Source organism: Camponotus vicinus, unplaced genomic scaffold, assembly GCF_025532165.1.
Source record: "Camponotus vicinus isolate PSW18456_S1 unplaced genomic scaffold, iyCamVici1.0 SCAF_4, whole genome shotgun sequence".
NCBI classification, from domain to species: domain Eukaryota; kingdom Metazoa; phylum Arthropoda; class Insecta; order Hymenoptera; family Formicidae; genus Camponotus; species Camponotus vicinus.
In genome coordinates, this window is record NW_028141976.1 from 12,250,019 (window position 1) to 12,265,186 (window position 15,168).

Consider the following 15,168-nt stretch of genomic DNA (forward strand, 5'->3'; position numbering starts at 1 on the left):
GCGTGTCAGACTCCGTTGACTCAAGGCGATCTTTCATTTGTCATACGTCGAAATGGTCGATGTATCGATTGGCTGTTGGATAGAGAATTTCCAGGGTGTTTTCGAAAGTTTCCCGCAATAGCAGCCCACCCGAGACGCAGAGGTGCATCTAAAATGAACCGACCTGGCCCGCTTACATGATTTGACGTTTTCGCGTCAAGTCGCGCTCGGAATAATCGTCGATTCCCGCAGCAGCGAATATGGCGCGTGGTAGCAGTGCTGGGTTTGACAGGCACATAACAATCTTTTCGCCGGAGGGACGGCTTTACCAAGTAGGTAAGAATCGAAGAAATACACTGCAAATGACGCTTTATCGTATTTATTATCGATATCTCGTGGAAGACTTGTTCGTTTCACCTGTGTTTGTTTCTGTATAAGTTGATGACTCGGCGTGATCTGCATCTTCTGTATTTATAAACGTATTTTTCTCTGAAATTTTCGCAGAGTATGCCTTCAAAGCCATCAATCAAGGTGGTCTGACGTCCGTGGCTGTCAAAGGAGTCGAAACTGCCGTATTCGCGACACAGAAGAAAGTGCCTGTAAGATAACCTCCAAGAGACTCTTCTCTTTGCTTAAAACTTCATTAGAATTTCTCTAACACTTTCCACTGCTCCTCGGAAAAATGCTTCATCAATTTGAAGATTCGTTAGCGACAACTACCTAAATTTAAGAGGCCATGTTTACGATAATATTCTGATCGTGTCTCTCTCTTTGTGCAGGATAAGTTACTCGATGCCTTCAGTGTCACCCATGTATTCCAGCTGACCGAGAATATCGGTTGTGTCATGACGGGTATGATAGGTGAGTTTCGATGACTTATTAATGTATCTTAGCTCCGTGTATCATCCTTTGATTTTCCCACAGCTGACAGCAAGTCCCAAGTACAACGCGCTCGATACGAAGCAGCTCATTTTAAATATAAATATGGTTATGAGATACCGGTGGATGCTCTGTGTCAGCGTGTCGCCGATATCAGTCAAGTGTACACGCAGAATGCGGAGATGCGACCTCTTGGATGTTCCATGATGCTTATTGCGTATGACAAAGAAAAGGGCCCATGCATCTATAAAACTGATCCGGCGGGTTATTTTTGCGGTTATAGAGCCATCTCTGTGGGAGCGAAACAAACTGAAGCTAATTCTTATCTTGAGAAGAAATTGAAGAAGAAACAAAGTTATGATTACGATGAGACTATACAATTAGCAATTACTTGTTTATCTACTGTTTTATCTGTAGATTTTAAGCCAACTGAAATTGAAGTAGGAGTTGTATCAAAGGATAATCCCAAATTCCGGTAATTAACACTATATACGTATATATTTTAATTTTTATTTAAATATTTCATATATTCTTATTGTGTCGTTTTTAATAAATTTTTTGTTACAGTGTTTTGACCGAGCAAGAAATTGATAAACATTTAACTGCAATTGCTGAAAAGGATTGATAATCTTGTGTATAATTCATAATAAATAAAACAGCGTATCCTGCTTATCACTTTATTTTTTTTCTACTTGATATTTAATAAGTTATAAATAAAACACATTGAGGATTTGTGCAAAGAAATGTGTCATGCGCGTTAATAAGTAACACGCTATCGCGTTTGTATCAAATTTTATTTTCTTTATTACAATATTTTAATCTTAATTCATAATGTTAAAATTGTCCTTAATGTATTACTTTCCCGCTGCAGTTGCCAATGGATTTCTTAGAACTAAGATGACGGAATCTCCACGTAGAAACATTTTTGGGATAAATCTGTCTTTGTTTACCGGTTTTGCCTGTGTGTTTATTTTTCATTAATAACTCTAAGAATGTAATGTAAGTGATATTTTATATTGATACTACTAGATATCGATATTAATGTTCGGTGTGTTGATTAATCATTATCATATATCTAATAAGAATTAATCTCATCTCTATATAATTGAGAAATTTTAATATTTTATAAAAAAAATTAATAAAAATTTAATTATATTATTTTGTAGTAAATATTTTGGTGTAAACATTTTATCTTTAATTTATTAAAATCCTAAATATTTCTAATCGTTAAAATTATCAACATTTATTCAATTTAACTGCATTGTATTCCCTTTATAATTAAAAAGAAACTGATTATTCAAGTAAATATATTAAGCTAATAATTTTTAGTTATTAAAAATATATTAAATAAATATAATTGTAATTATATAATATATTGCTAATTATTGAATACATAAATTTCTCGGCTAAATAAATTGAATATATAAATTTCTCTAAAATTATTGAATTGCTTGATAGTAAAATTAGTTTTGTGAAATCTATTTTTCCACAAATGCATTTGTAATCATTAGACGTACCTTTTTTTTGCCTTTTCCTGTACGTGGAAGTTCCGTCCACATTTCCTTCACATTTTCCAAAACCATATTGCAATGTCTGTCAAATGCCTTTACTCGTCCCAATAGTTTTTTATTATTTCTGCAATTTATTAATACTTGAGTATTGTTCTTAACGGACTGTGTTAAAACCGAGAGAGGTCCGGTGTTAAATTCCTCCTCCTCCCTCTTTGCCAATTCCTCTGGCGTCATTTCCGATTTTGGCTTGGTCAAAGAAGACCTGATATAAAACAGAATTATATTACTTAATCGATAATAGTGTAAAAAGTGCTTTCCGTCAATATACTTAAATTATATATACGAGTAGACACTAAATTCATGTTTACATTCGTACAAAATGCACAATAATTGAGGTTAAGTTATAATTATTCGATAATATTCTTGGCCATAGTGCCAAGAATTAATTAGAATTTAAATTGAATTGTAGAATAGATGTAAAAGACACTTACATTTTATATAGGTTAAAATATAAATTATTATATTTTCTCCTTCTACGTTTTCACAAATTATTTTTGTGTACTAACGATCTCTCTCTCTCTCTCTCTCTTTGGCAACAATCTTGTTTAATAGCGCCATCTACATTCATTTTAGAAATTACCTAGCCAAATCATTTTTCGATATTGCTGGTAAAATCATTGTTTAAAGTTTCAATACACCATCAAAGAAATTTTTTATTTATTTTATTATAAAAATTTGATATAATCTTATGTTATTGCATAATTAATCCATGACATAATATCTCTATGAATCAATTATAACGTTGTGCAATTGTAACGATATATAATGAATAAAGTATAATATGATGTAATAAATTATAAATTTTTATTAATAAAAAATAATAAAAAATATTTCGTTGGATATAACTGAATTATTATATACGATTAATTAAGTAGATAATTATCCAAAATAATTATCATCCATCCGTTTCATGCATGAAAATATACAGCGTATCGATAATGAACAATAATCGCTTCCTCACTCAAAACATTATTATATCACATTTGTATGTGTGTAACATTTGTGTTATGTATCATGATGTAAGAAAACATCTTTTAAATTATTTCTTATCGGTTGCGACGTAGGTAAGTGGCGAAACCACGCGAAAGATTGGATCTCGTATGCTCATTATCTGCACGAAGATGCAACTCACATAAATACGATGAAAAAACGAGGTTGATATACGTTTATCAATTACTGAATTTGTGCGGCGCATTAAATTAGTCATTTTGAAGAGACTTTCGTGCGTAAATGTCGGCCAAAGGTAAGCATGATGATAAATTTTATATTATTATTGTTTAATATTATTGTCAATTTCTCAACATTCTTTTAGCTGCATAATGCGATGTAAACATTAAAAAAGATTTTATTCAAATTATTCTATATATATTTGATACAAAGAAATAAATATATTTTATATTGATAAAAATCCAATTTCTATATTTAGATAAAATTATAAATGTAATATTTTATATCATCTCTGATATAATCTTAAGTATTATATATACAATATTACAAAAAAAGAATTACATAATCAGATAAAAACAGATTTGTTTATTACATAATTTTGCAATAGAATCTGTTAATAGAAATTAATATGTAAATTCATTATATTTCTTTTGTAAGTTTATTCCATATGATAATGCTATTAATATTCTGATTAAATATATTATCTAAATTCATAAATTTATAATAGGTGATGAGTCACTGGACAAATCCAAACATGGAACAGAAAACATACGTCCAGAAGATACATCATTTGATCCAACTGGTTAGACTATATATATAGTTGCATTTCTCAATTTTTAATAAGTTTTATTAAGATTTAATTGCTTCGCAGAACATCAGCATATACGATATAATCCATTAAGAGGAGAATGGGTACTTGTGTCTCCGCATCGTATGAAGCGACCGTGGGGAGGACAGATAGAACCCAGTACAGATGAAGACCTTCCAGATTATGACCCGAAAAATCCACTTTGCCCAGGAAATGTCAGAGCTAGTGGAGAAGTCAGTTAGCTTATGTTTTATTTATATAAATGTACAAATGGTGTATTTTTTTCCTTTATATGATTTCTGTAACTGAAATATCAGAATTTTTTGTTGACTTTAATTTTGATAGTGGATATTTCACTATATTCATATTTCAAGAGCTCATGCTATTATTTATATTTCTATTTATATCAACTTACTCACTCATTTTCAGGAAATCTTTATGCCACAAAATGAAATATGATAAAATTTAACAATCCAATATAACAATAGAAAGATCAGACAATTTCTTAACAAAATACTTTGTTTTTTAATTAATCTGTTCAGTATAAAGTAATAGCTTCCTCAAGATATTTGATATTTCAGACAATTGTAAAAAAAGTTTGCTGTTTCATCTTTCTATTGTTAATAAATAATTTTCTATCTTGTAGATAACTCCAATGTATCAAAACACATTTTCGTTTGTGAACGATTTTCCTGCTTTATTAGAATCAGTACCAGACCCACCAAAACTGGAGGATGAATTGTTCCAAATGGCATCTGCCAAAGGTACTTGTAAAGTGATGTGCTTTCATCCAAAATCGAATGTAACAATAGCTTTGATGAAGATTCATGAAATCAAAGAAGTGGTTAAACGGTGTGAGTAATATTTAATAGATATGCATCAGAATATTCGTGACTTTCGAAAAATAAACACTGTAAAATGTAATAGATGGATTATTGAAATGCTCGAGTTGGGCGAGAAATGGACTTGGGTTCAGGTGTTTGAAAATAGAGGTGCTTTGATGGGCTGCAGCAATGCACATCCTCATTGTCAGATATGGGCCAGTTCCTTTCTACCGAATGAAGCTAAAATAAAAGACAAATATCTTAGCGATTATTACGAGCGTAACAAGAAGCCTCTTCTCATTGACTACATGCAGAAGGAAGTTCTAAAAAAGGTTTTAGATTTTTTATAAATAATGTATATATTTCATAAAATGGTATAAAAAATTCAGTATCAACGATTTATGTATTCAGCATTATTTTATATACTTATTTATATTATCTGAATTATATTATTATTTGTAGGATCGCATTGTAATCGAGAATCGTGATTGGATGGTTGTAGTGCCGTTTTGGGCAGTTTGGCCATATGAAACTATGGTACTACCAAAAAAGCAAGTTACTAGAATGCAAGATTTATCAGACAGTCAACAAGAATCTCTATCTGTCATCATGAAAAGATTATGTACTAAATATGATAATCTCTTCCAATGCTCTTTCCCATATTCAATGGGATGGCACGGTAAAAATTAATTGTTATCATGTATTATATTTATTATTTATATATCGTTGACTTATCGACTTGCAATTAAAGGCGCTCCAACGGGTCCATATCTCAAATACGATTATCCGTATTGGACTTTTCATGGAATATATCTGCCACCTCTATTGCGATCTGCTACAATAAAAAAACATATGGTCGGCTATGAACTCTTAGCTCAAGCACAAAGAGATTTAACGCCGGAACAAGCAGCAGAAAAATTAAGGAGCTTACCAGATTCTCACTATAAACATCCAGAAACTAGTTTAACCACTGGAGAAATAGAAACATACTCGAATATGTAAATAAAATGTACATTTCCATATGTATAACATGTATAATAACTAAAAATATGGGTACAAATGTAATATAATTATTATTTATAATAATTATTTGCATTATCTCAATAAAGATATATTATTGAACAAAAAAATATATCTTTTACAAAATATTATCTATTTCATCCTTTTTTTTTATAAACTTAATACTTAGGAAACTTTGGGTTAACTTTGTTGCTCCAAGCATGAATACCTCCAATTATGTCTCTTATTCGTAAAGTATCAGTAAATAACTTTCTCAGGTATTGCACAGCCTTTTGTGAATCATTACCGCGTCTACACAAAATATACACTGAAAGAATAAATATAAAGTTACTTCTCAATTATAATATAATTAAAAAAAAATTTTTTTACAATATAAATATTAATATATCTTACTATCTATTGGATGTTCTTGATCTTTTTGATATTCTTCTTGAATTTTTTCTATGTTATTTTTTATTAGATTTAAGTTATGATCCTTGCTAAGTTGCGTAAAAGGAATGTTAATGGAATCTTGTATATGACAAATTTCATATTCTTCAGGTGAACGTACATCGATCAGTATACGAGATTTTGAATCGGTTTTTATGATCTCGTTATATTCTTCAACCGATATTCTTTCTTCTTTTTTCAATAAATTTAAATTAGGCTCTTTGTCATTTGCTTTTGCACCGCAAAATTCTTCGTAGTCTATTAACTCATGTATAGTAGGATGTTGTCCGCAAATTACGCAATCTGCATTCTTTGAACGCAAACGTACATTAAGGAATTTTGTTTCCATACCGTCAAATAACAAAAGTCGTCCGGAAATTATATCGGGCATATTGAGTATTATTTTTAATGTTTCTAATGCTTGCAATACACCAATTACTCCCACAGCTATTATCATACATAAAATATATAGAATAATAAAAAATACAGAAGGAAAAAAAGAAAAGATCAAAATCTAAATTATAAAATATATAAAAAATTGCCATTATAAGAGCTCCTCACCTGCACCAAGAACACCTCCATCTCCACAGTTTGTTACAGTTTCTGGTGGTGGTGGTTCAGGAAATACACATCTATAGCAAGGGCCATTGTTGTAATTAAATACTGACAAGTGACCTTCAAATCTTAATGCTGAGCCAGAAACTAATGGTTTCCTACTCAACACGCATGCATCATTCAATAAATAGCGAGTTGCTACATTATCTGAACCATCTATTACAATGTCATAATTCTTTATGACATTTAAAGCATTTTTACTAGTCAGCTGAATTTTATGTGGAGTGACTTTTACATAACTATTTAATCTGGAAAGAAAAAATAAAATAATAAAGATATAAATTTATTTGCTATTAATCAAAAACATTAGAATAAATTACTGTATAAGACACTTTTTCATATTTTTACATAAAAAAATAATAACTAAATAGCTTAACAATATAGTAATGGAAATTTAATTATTGTGTAAATGATTAGAAAAATTAGATTTTATTTATTCACAAGCATATTTTTTTAAGCTCTAAATTTTTAAGTTAATTTTGCTTTAGAGAAAATATCATAATTTATCTATATGTGTAACTACAATTTCAACATTATATATTTTTACAACTAAACTTTAAAGTTCTATTTCGAAAATCTTTGAAATCAATTTGAAACCAATTTAAAATATTGTTTAATACTTCTTAAAAATTTATTCTTCCAAAATATTTTTATTTTAAAGAATTCATAACTTTCAAATTTTATTAAATGTTTTAATAATTTGTAATAAAAGAATTGATTAAAAATTGAATAAAAAAATTCACAGTTTAAAAAAAGATACACTTAGTATTTTACATATTTTATGTAACATAATGATATCAAAGATACACATAAACTAATTTTAAACACTATTGATCACTTTTTCTTTTTTTTTTTTTAGTTTCTTAGTTTTTAAATCAAATCTTGATAACAAGGTTTGTAAAAATTCTATTGGGGTTTCTATTATTCAAAATTAATCTTGAATAATATAATAATTTTAGTAAATAACTTTAATTTGTAGTATTATCATACCGATTAATGCTTTCTGCTGCTGCAGTTACTTTGGCAGTCCCAATGTTTGCTTCTGTATACAACAATTGTCTATGAAGATTATTTATCTCAACTATATCATAGTCAACTATGCCAATGTGGCCAATGCCTGCACATGCTAAATACAATGCCGCTGGGCAACCGAGCCCACCAGCTCCCACAATGAGTACAGAACTGTTATTTATCTTTTTTTGACCTAAAATCATAATAAAAGATATTGCATATCAACTTTTATATCAACTTTTTAATATAAAATCATTCTTATGTATGCATTTCAAGATTTTATATCACAATGTATAGTGTATAAAGAAACTTGGATTATGAAATCTCTCTTTATGCACGCTACAAGGAAAAATCTTGGAGCATACCATGTACGCCAATTTCTGTCAAAAATAATTGTCGACTGTATCTGCAAATTTCATCATTACTCAAGCCATACTCCTGCACGACTTGTTTCTCGCGTCGCAAGCGTGCCAGTTTAACCTCTTTCGCGTGCAACAATGCTCGCAATTCTGCGATTTCTGCTACCAGCTTGTCTTCACACGTGTCATTTGACATTTTGTCCTTATTGGGATGTTTAAATACTTCTGGTTTCTAAGTGAACGTTCTTGTATGAGGAGTGAACATATTGTCATAAAAATATAAAAATAAAATGAAAAAAACTTATTATCATCGAAACGCAACAATCTTGGGAAAGTGTTGGAGATGATTGGAGAATCACTAGCTCCACGCTCCACATATGTGTGTACACACGCACACGCACGTTGTGTAACAAAGCGATTACGTCACGCGTCTGCGCCGGACTGACGGCAACCGCTTTGCCACGCGATGCGCATGGATGCAGAAGGCAGGGGTTCCTGAGCACGCGGCGAGTGCCGTCGAGTGCTGGACGTGCGTGCGTGTCGTATACGCACGGGAGGTGGTGCACGCGTAGCCGCTGCTATAAACGACGTGCACGCGACGTGCACACGACGGTCCCGTGGAAGAATTATGGTGCAAATTGCCGCGAGGAGCCGCGTATTCGGTGCATCGCTCGTGACGGCCACGCTGACGTTGACGCTGCTATTGTCGCTCGTCGATCAAGTAAGAATTCGATGCATTCGATCCCGGCGCATCCACGTCTTCTTCTCCTGTTCCCCAGGATAACGCGTAATCTCGAGCGCGAGAGAAACAGAGAGAAGGATTGGTAACACATGTGTCTCGCACCCTCTGTCCGTAGCAATCCCTGTCTCCGCTCCTGTTCGGCTCCTCGCGCTGTCGATCAATACATGCCCGTGTGTCGCTGTGCTTGTCATTCATGCGTAAGTCTTTTCCCTGTTCCTTTTTAATCCATCGGCAACCGAAGCATTTCCCATTCCTGTGAAAAATAAGATATCTCTCATTTTCAGACAGAACGACAATATAGTTGAGGAACGTCTTGCGATGAAATTTTATTAATAAATTAATCGTCCCTCAAACTGTACCCTCTGTGTCTAATTTTCACGAAAGTACGGGAGCAAGTTTTTTTTTTTTCGCGAAAAATTGTATTGATAAATTGGAGGATTTTACGAAGATAAATGAGGATATTTTTTATTCTACATTTTTTATATTGTCTGACTTTAATCGATTTTGTTTTAATTAATTAACGTAACAGCCAATCATCCAAGGATGAGAGCGATCTTTTTAAGTCAAAATCAATAAAGATTGTTTAATGATTCTAGGCATCTTTAGAACACAATTGTGATTTATATATATAATTAAAATGCTTCATATATTGTGTATCTCTGACCTTTAATGAATTACCTATTCATCGCGAGCGGTCGATCATTTTGCGATCTCCATCGATTCGTGAAAAATATCGCGGAAATCTCATCGTTTTTTACTTGCACAGCATTCTACTATGATAAATTATTCTCATAATTATCTGAAATGAAAAATGGAGTTTATCATTAGTTTATCAAAACATATTTTTATTTAATTTTATAATTTGGAATAAAATATATATATATATATATATATATATATGTATATATATAAATCAAATTAAGTTTATCAAGTACATAATACAAATATTATATTATAAATATTATAAATAATAATGATTATAAATAATATTTGTTCAAAACATATTTTTATTTAATTTTATAATTTGGAATAAAAAATATATATATATATATATATATATATATATATATATATAAATCAAATTAAGTTTATCAAGTAAATAATACACATATAAATATTATAAATAATAATGATTATAAATAATATTTGTTTCTTATTATAAAAAAATATTATAATATGATATATAATTATACAATTATATTTTAATTTTTGTTTTATCTTTTAAGGTGTCTTCTAAACTGTGCGATGGAGGACACGTGTAAGTTCCTTATAACATAATTCCTTATTACACAAGTTCCTTATTGTACAATTAAATAGTAAGAGTAATGAATTTTGTGTAAGAGATGAATATGCGAAACAAAATGTAGATAAAAAAATATGGATGTTATTTTTCAGCTGCTCTCCTCCGAAAAATTGCTGTCAGCATGGCTGTTGTTATAATGTCTTCACACCAGTACATCCTCATGTTTCAGAGATGTTCAATTTCTTGATTTGGACTTATTGGTACCTATGGTTGGTATATCTTTAATCTACTCGTTAAATGACGACGTGTATAAGTGAAAAGGAAATAATTTTTTTGTCCTTTTTACTTGTCGCTTATTTTTATAATTAAACGATCACTTCTGCAGCATCGTTTTTTAATAATCGGTTACTATAATTTACATACTGTTTGATGAATATGATTCGATTTCGTATATAACGATTCCTTATGATATTTGTTACTATATAAATGGAATATAATAATGAAGTATTGTATTTTATTTCCAGGGTAGCAGTGCTCGCAGCCTTGGCCATAGCCGCAATATGCGGCTTCTGGCTATGGAAGCGTCGTCGTGCAGCGTTGTCGGAAGATTCCGTATCTTCGGAAAGAACCTCCACAGGACCGTGGTATCCACCCCCTCATTACAGCCGATGTAGTTCTTTCGTTCAGGCGTTGCCACCGCCATACAATGAGGTAACTGCAAAAATTTCAATTTAGAGTATACACATATTTCCTGCTTTTCACTTACTTTCTCTCTATGAATTGCACAACGAAATTTTTTTCTATTTATATAAAAATAAATATGTTTTTTTGTATTATCTCGCTTTATTATAAATATAGATTATTATTAAATAATAATAAAAATTCTTAAATAAATTCTAAGTTTTCCTCTCTCTCATTCTTAATAACTTAATATCGTCTAGGTGACCGCGAAACCAGACCTTTATCCATTGGTGATCGGTTACGATGACACCTTGGGCAAAGGAACTTCCGGTTTTGTGATGCGATACTTCAGATCGCTGTCTCATGCAAGCACGTTGGATTCGTTGAGTTCCAGTTTTATGTGTAACATGGTGAACGAAGCGAATACCATTATTCCACCGCCGTACTCCTGCAACAATAGCGTCGACGAATTATCAGCGGTGGAATGCGAGAGAAGAGAGACCGGTGACGTTGGTTCGGTCGTCTCATTGACAAATCATAGAACAACTTCTGACATATCAAGCCTAGCTGCTCAATCGCCTTGTTCTCCCCCGAGGGCTACCAGCCCGACAATAGAAGTACGTTTTTGCACTGCAACAAATTAATTCGGAAATTAATTTAGGAACTATTAATTTAAAGGATACCAAATATACATGAAATGATCACAAATTGTCTAATTAAAATTAATCACGAGGATATTTTTGATAATTATATTGAATGGTGTTTTTATAGAATAAAAAATATTTATAATATTTTTCTCATACTCTTGCACAAAGGATATTCTAATGTTAATTATCAATTGTTTTATTTTTTTTTGTTGTAAAAGAGATACTTCACAGACTTAAAACACGATTAAGTTTGAAGAAGAAAGAAATTTTCTCACGTAATAGGAACATCTTTATATATTCTCACAACATTGTCCTTTGCATTACCATTTTCCAGTTGCGAGAATTGTTGGACAAGATACAGCAACTTCCTCATTTGTCCAACGGACACGCTACCGCCGTGCATTACCAGCAAAATTGCCAGACTCCGATCTTATACGTAACAAACAGCGATGGTACTACGCAACAACGGCCTTTAAGTCCCAGCGATGTCGGCTCGTACAAAGTAAGGAGGACTCGTGGCAAGCTGTACATGCCGTTGGGATTGCCGAGTTCGCGGAGTAAAACCAAACGGTGGTTGTCGCGCTCCGCGCCAACGACACCCTCGGGAACGATACCAATGTCCTTCTTGCCGGGGCAGAGTAGGAGGCCTTCAGAGACCGACAACAATAATCAGCAGGCGGTGCCGCTGCTTTATGAGCAAGACGAGAACGAGCACAATAATGCAGATCAGTCTTCGTCGGGCGTTCCTCTGCTCACTGAACAAGAAGAGGATCAACAGGCAACATGACACGTGGTCTAAATTGTTCATGTTACTCAACGACCGACATTGCGAGGATCTAACGCGAGAGTTGTCGATATCCACACACACACACACACATATGTACACATACACACATAATCTAAATATTTTTTATTATGGCTCCTGTATTAAAGCTCGTCATGTATACTTTTGTCATAAAGTTACGCACATTCCAGATATATATTTACAATTAGACACGCACGATGACTGTTGCTTAAAAATCTTGAATTAAATCTTGAAATCTTGAATATATTTGTTTTGTCAATTTAATATCGTATAATTGAGATTATTTATTTTTTCTTGTGTATTTTATTTTTTATATATATTAAATATTCCGAAGTAAAATATTAGCATATTTGTAAGTCATGATGCACAAAAATATCAACATAATATATACATTTCAAATCACATCCTCAAATGTGTCTAACTTATGTGATAAAACATACATGACGCCTATTATGAGATACGATAAGATACTGTAGATCTCCTTTATTCTAGATTCCTTTTTATTTTAAAACAGAACTGTAAACTAGAATTCCCTTTTTGTGCTGTACTCGCATTACACGTGTGTCGCACCATGTAATCATACATAGAGTGAGAAAGCGAAAGACAAAGTGCACAATGATGTTTTCGTTCTGCGTATGTGTGTCATTAGAAAAGAATAGATATTGGGGAAAAATGCAGAATAGAAAAATAACTCGGCAATTCTAGAATAGATGAGATCTACAGTACTGTCACTAATGTGCCGCCTACTTTTTCAAACCAAAATCCTCAAGAAATTTGCAAGTATTTTAGAGCCGTTTTTGGCAAAATGAGTTAAGGCCTTATTCGCAAGCGCAGTTTTAGAATTCGAGATTCTGGAATTAAGATCATTTATAATCTTAGACATAAAAATAGAATACTGCGACAAATAAAAATGCTATTTGCTCTTCTGAAGAATGTAAAAGAAACGAGTCTTAAGACTCCTTTTAACTTTGAGGTCTCCAGCTTCATTTCCTTTCTATAAATACCTCGAATTCGCGATAACATTACGAGCGATATTACATTTTCTATGCAACGCGAACCGATAATATTGTTACATGTCCAATTATATCAGAACAGAAGGATAGAAGATTGATTTTTCCGCGATTGTGTGTATTAGTTCATGACACGTAAATTAGCGTAACAACACAAGCTGATTTATGTCAGAACAATACAAAAGAGAACGCCTCACGTTCTACTTACGAAATTATACAAGTTGAATAATAATTTTAATCTTAATCTGTAAGATGTCAAATTAACGCATTTCGATACATCGAAATTTATTCGTGAATGGAATAGATTACGAAAGTTTCGGCAACCGTCTGATTATAAGGAGACTTTTTATTATCATACTTATAAGTTTTATCAATATAATAATACGTAAATTATCCATCCAAATAAATCGGATCAGAAGAGAAAAAGTTCGGACAATATCGCATAATAGCGTAGAAATATTGTAAACGACATGAAGATTGAACATATGGGACACACGGGCCAATGTACAATACAGATTCCGTCAACAAGCTCCGTTACAGAGGCTACAGAGACACACGTTTATAACGTGTATATGTATATATACATATATATATATATATATACATAAAAATATTTATATTTAATTTCGAAGATACATACGAGAAGTAATATCAGGATAACAAATATCACATGCGAGCCCTAGTAGCAGTAAGAAAAAGATATTGGACTAAAGTATAGTTTACGCCACATTCACAAATAATTGAACTTATTTTCACATTTAATACATATACAGATCTATGTATTATGCGCACAATTATAATGGCTGGATATTCTGAATTCTTAACTTCTTATGACTTTGTTCCTCGCGATTTGATATTTACCGAATGTTATTTACATATTTATATATTCGCGCGCATAAATATAAATATATTCGTACAATATACAAATAAATATTTCCAAGAATTTTAATCGAAAAATTGGAACTATACATATATAGTTTTGTAAATATAATGATTTGTTGTTCAATTATATTTATTTATATATTATTTATTATATATTATTTGAGTATGTATATTAATTTGTATGCTTATTTGCTTGCAGTGAGAGTTATAAAAATAGTTATGTCACTTTTTGTTTCTCTCTGTTCGGCTTTTGTTAAGATATCATTACACGCCTTGTTTCATTTCAAGAGAGAAACATGATAAGAACACCTGACATATATGCGCTCTGTAAACTATACTTATTCCCTAAGAAAAAGATTCCGTAAACGTGCAAGACACTAATAATCGTATATAGAAGTTGTTGAAAAATATTCTCAATATAATATAATAATAGATTTTAATTCTAACAATAAGATGTAAAAGCAGAGTCATATATGTATGTATGTATATATATATATATATATATATATATATATATATATATATATACATATACTTCAATCGTATTACATACATTGTTCACATACACATCATGCCATTAACATGTATTTTTTTATAAAGCCAGATAAATAAAATCAAGCTTTTACTTGATGTGTTCTTTTTTTCTATTCATTTTACTATATGTCTTTCGAATTTATATAAAACGGCACAATAACTTAGCAATAAAAAATCTTTC

The 15,168-nt window shown here is 31.5% G+C and overlaps 5 protein-coding genes across 6 annotated transcripts; 3 read left to right on the forward strand and 2 right to left on the reverse strand.

Annotated features, from left to right (window-relative positions):
• Positions 1–156: 156 nt before the first annotated feature.
• LOC145971196 (proteasome subunit alpha type-6) lies at positions 157–1,530 on the forward strand. The gene is made up of 5 exons (XM_083098600.1): positions 157–315; positions 484–578; positions 759–840; positions 904–1,333; positions 1,426–1,530. Exons 1-5 carry the CDS (start codon positions 240–242, stop codon positions 1,481–1,483), a joined length of 741 nt encoding a protein of 246 aa, XP_082954726.1. The 5' UTR covers positions 157–239; the 3' UTR covers positions 1,484–1,530.
• A 103-nt stretch (positions 1,531–1,633) lies between these two features.
• Positions 1,634–3,012, reverse strand: Smd2 (small ribonucleoprotein particle protein SmD2). The gene is made up of 3 exons (XM_083098603.1): positions 2,861–3,012; positions 2,376–2,631; positions 1,634–1,817 (listed from the first exon to the last, which is right to left on the reverse strand). Coding segments are annotated over exons 1-3 (363 nt in total). The 5' UTR covers positions 2,863–3,012; the 3' UTR covers positions 1,634–1,712.
• Positions 3,013–3,414: 402 nt separating this feature from the next.
• Positions 3,415–6,141, forward strand: Galt (Galactose-1-phosphate uridylyltransferase). Its single transcript, XM_083098595.1, has 7 exons — positions 3,415–3,672; positions 4,105–4,179; positions 4,249–4,418; positions 4,832–5,037; positions 5,113–5,341; positions 5,472–5,688; positions 5,761–6,141. The coding sequence occupies exons 1-7, from the start codon at positions 3,660–3,662 to the stop codon at positions 6,009–6,011; spliced, it is 1,161 nt and encodes a 386-aa protein (XP_082954721.1). The 5' UTR covers positions 3,415–3,659; the 3' UTR covers positions 6,012–6,141.
• Positions 6,005–9,942, reverse strand: Uba4 (Ubiquitin-like activating enzyme 4). 2 transcript variants are annotated; one of them, XM_083098593.1, is made up of 6 exons: positions 9,864–9,942; positions 8,510–9,438; positions 8,064–8,277; positions 7,020–7,321; positions 6,423–6,905; positions 6,005–6,336 (listed from the first exon to the last, which is right to left on the reverse strand). In XM_083098593.1, exons 2-6 carry the CDS (start codon positions 8,637–8,639, stop codon positions 6,188–6,190), a joined length of 1,278 nt encoding a protein of 425 aa, XP_082954719.1. In that variant the 5' UTR covers positions 8,640–9,438; positions 9,864–9,942; the 3' UTR covers positions 6,005–6,187. The 2 variants fall into 2 exon arrangements, with proteins under 2 accessions (XP_082954719.1, XP_082954718.1); XM_083098592.1 differs by having other exon boundaries at positions 8,450–9,438; positions 9,864–9,938.
• LOC145971191 (uncharacterized) lies at positions 8,556–15,058 on the forward strand. The gene is made up of 6 exons (XM_083098594.1): positions 8,556–9,164; positions 10,412–10,443; positions 10,581–10,697; positions 10,953–11,139; positions 11,370–11,726; positions 12,091–15,058. The coding sequence occupies exons 1-6, from the start codon at positions 9,072–9,074 to the stop codon at positions 12,541–12,543; spliced, it is 1,239 nt and encodes a 412-aa protein (XP_082954720.1). The 5' UTR covers positions 8,556–9,071; the 3' UTR covers positions 12,544–15,058.
• The last annotated feature ends 110 nt before the right edge of the window (positions 15,059–15,168 follow it).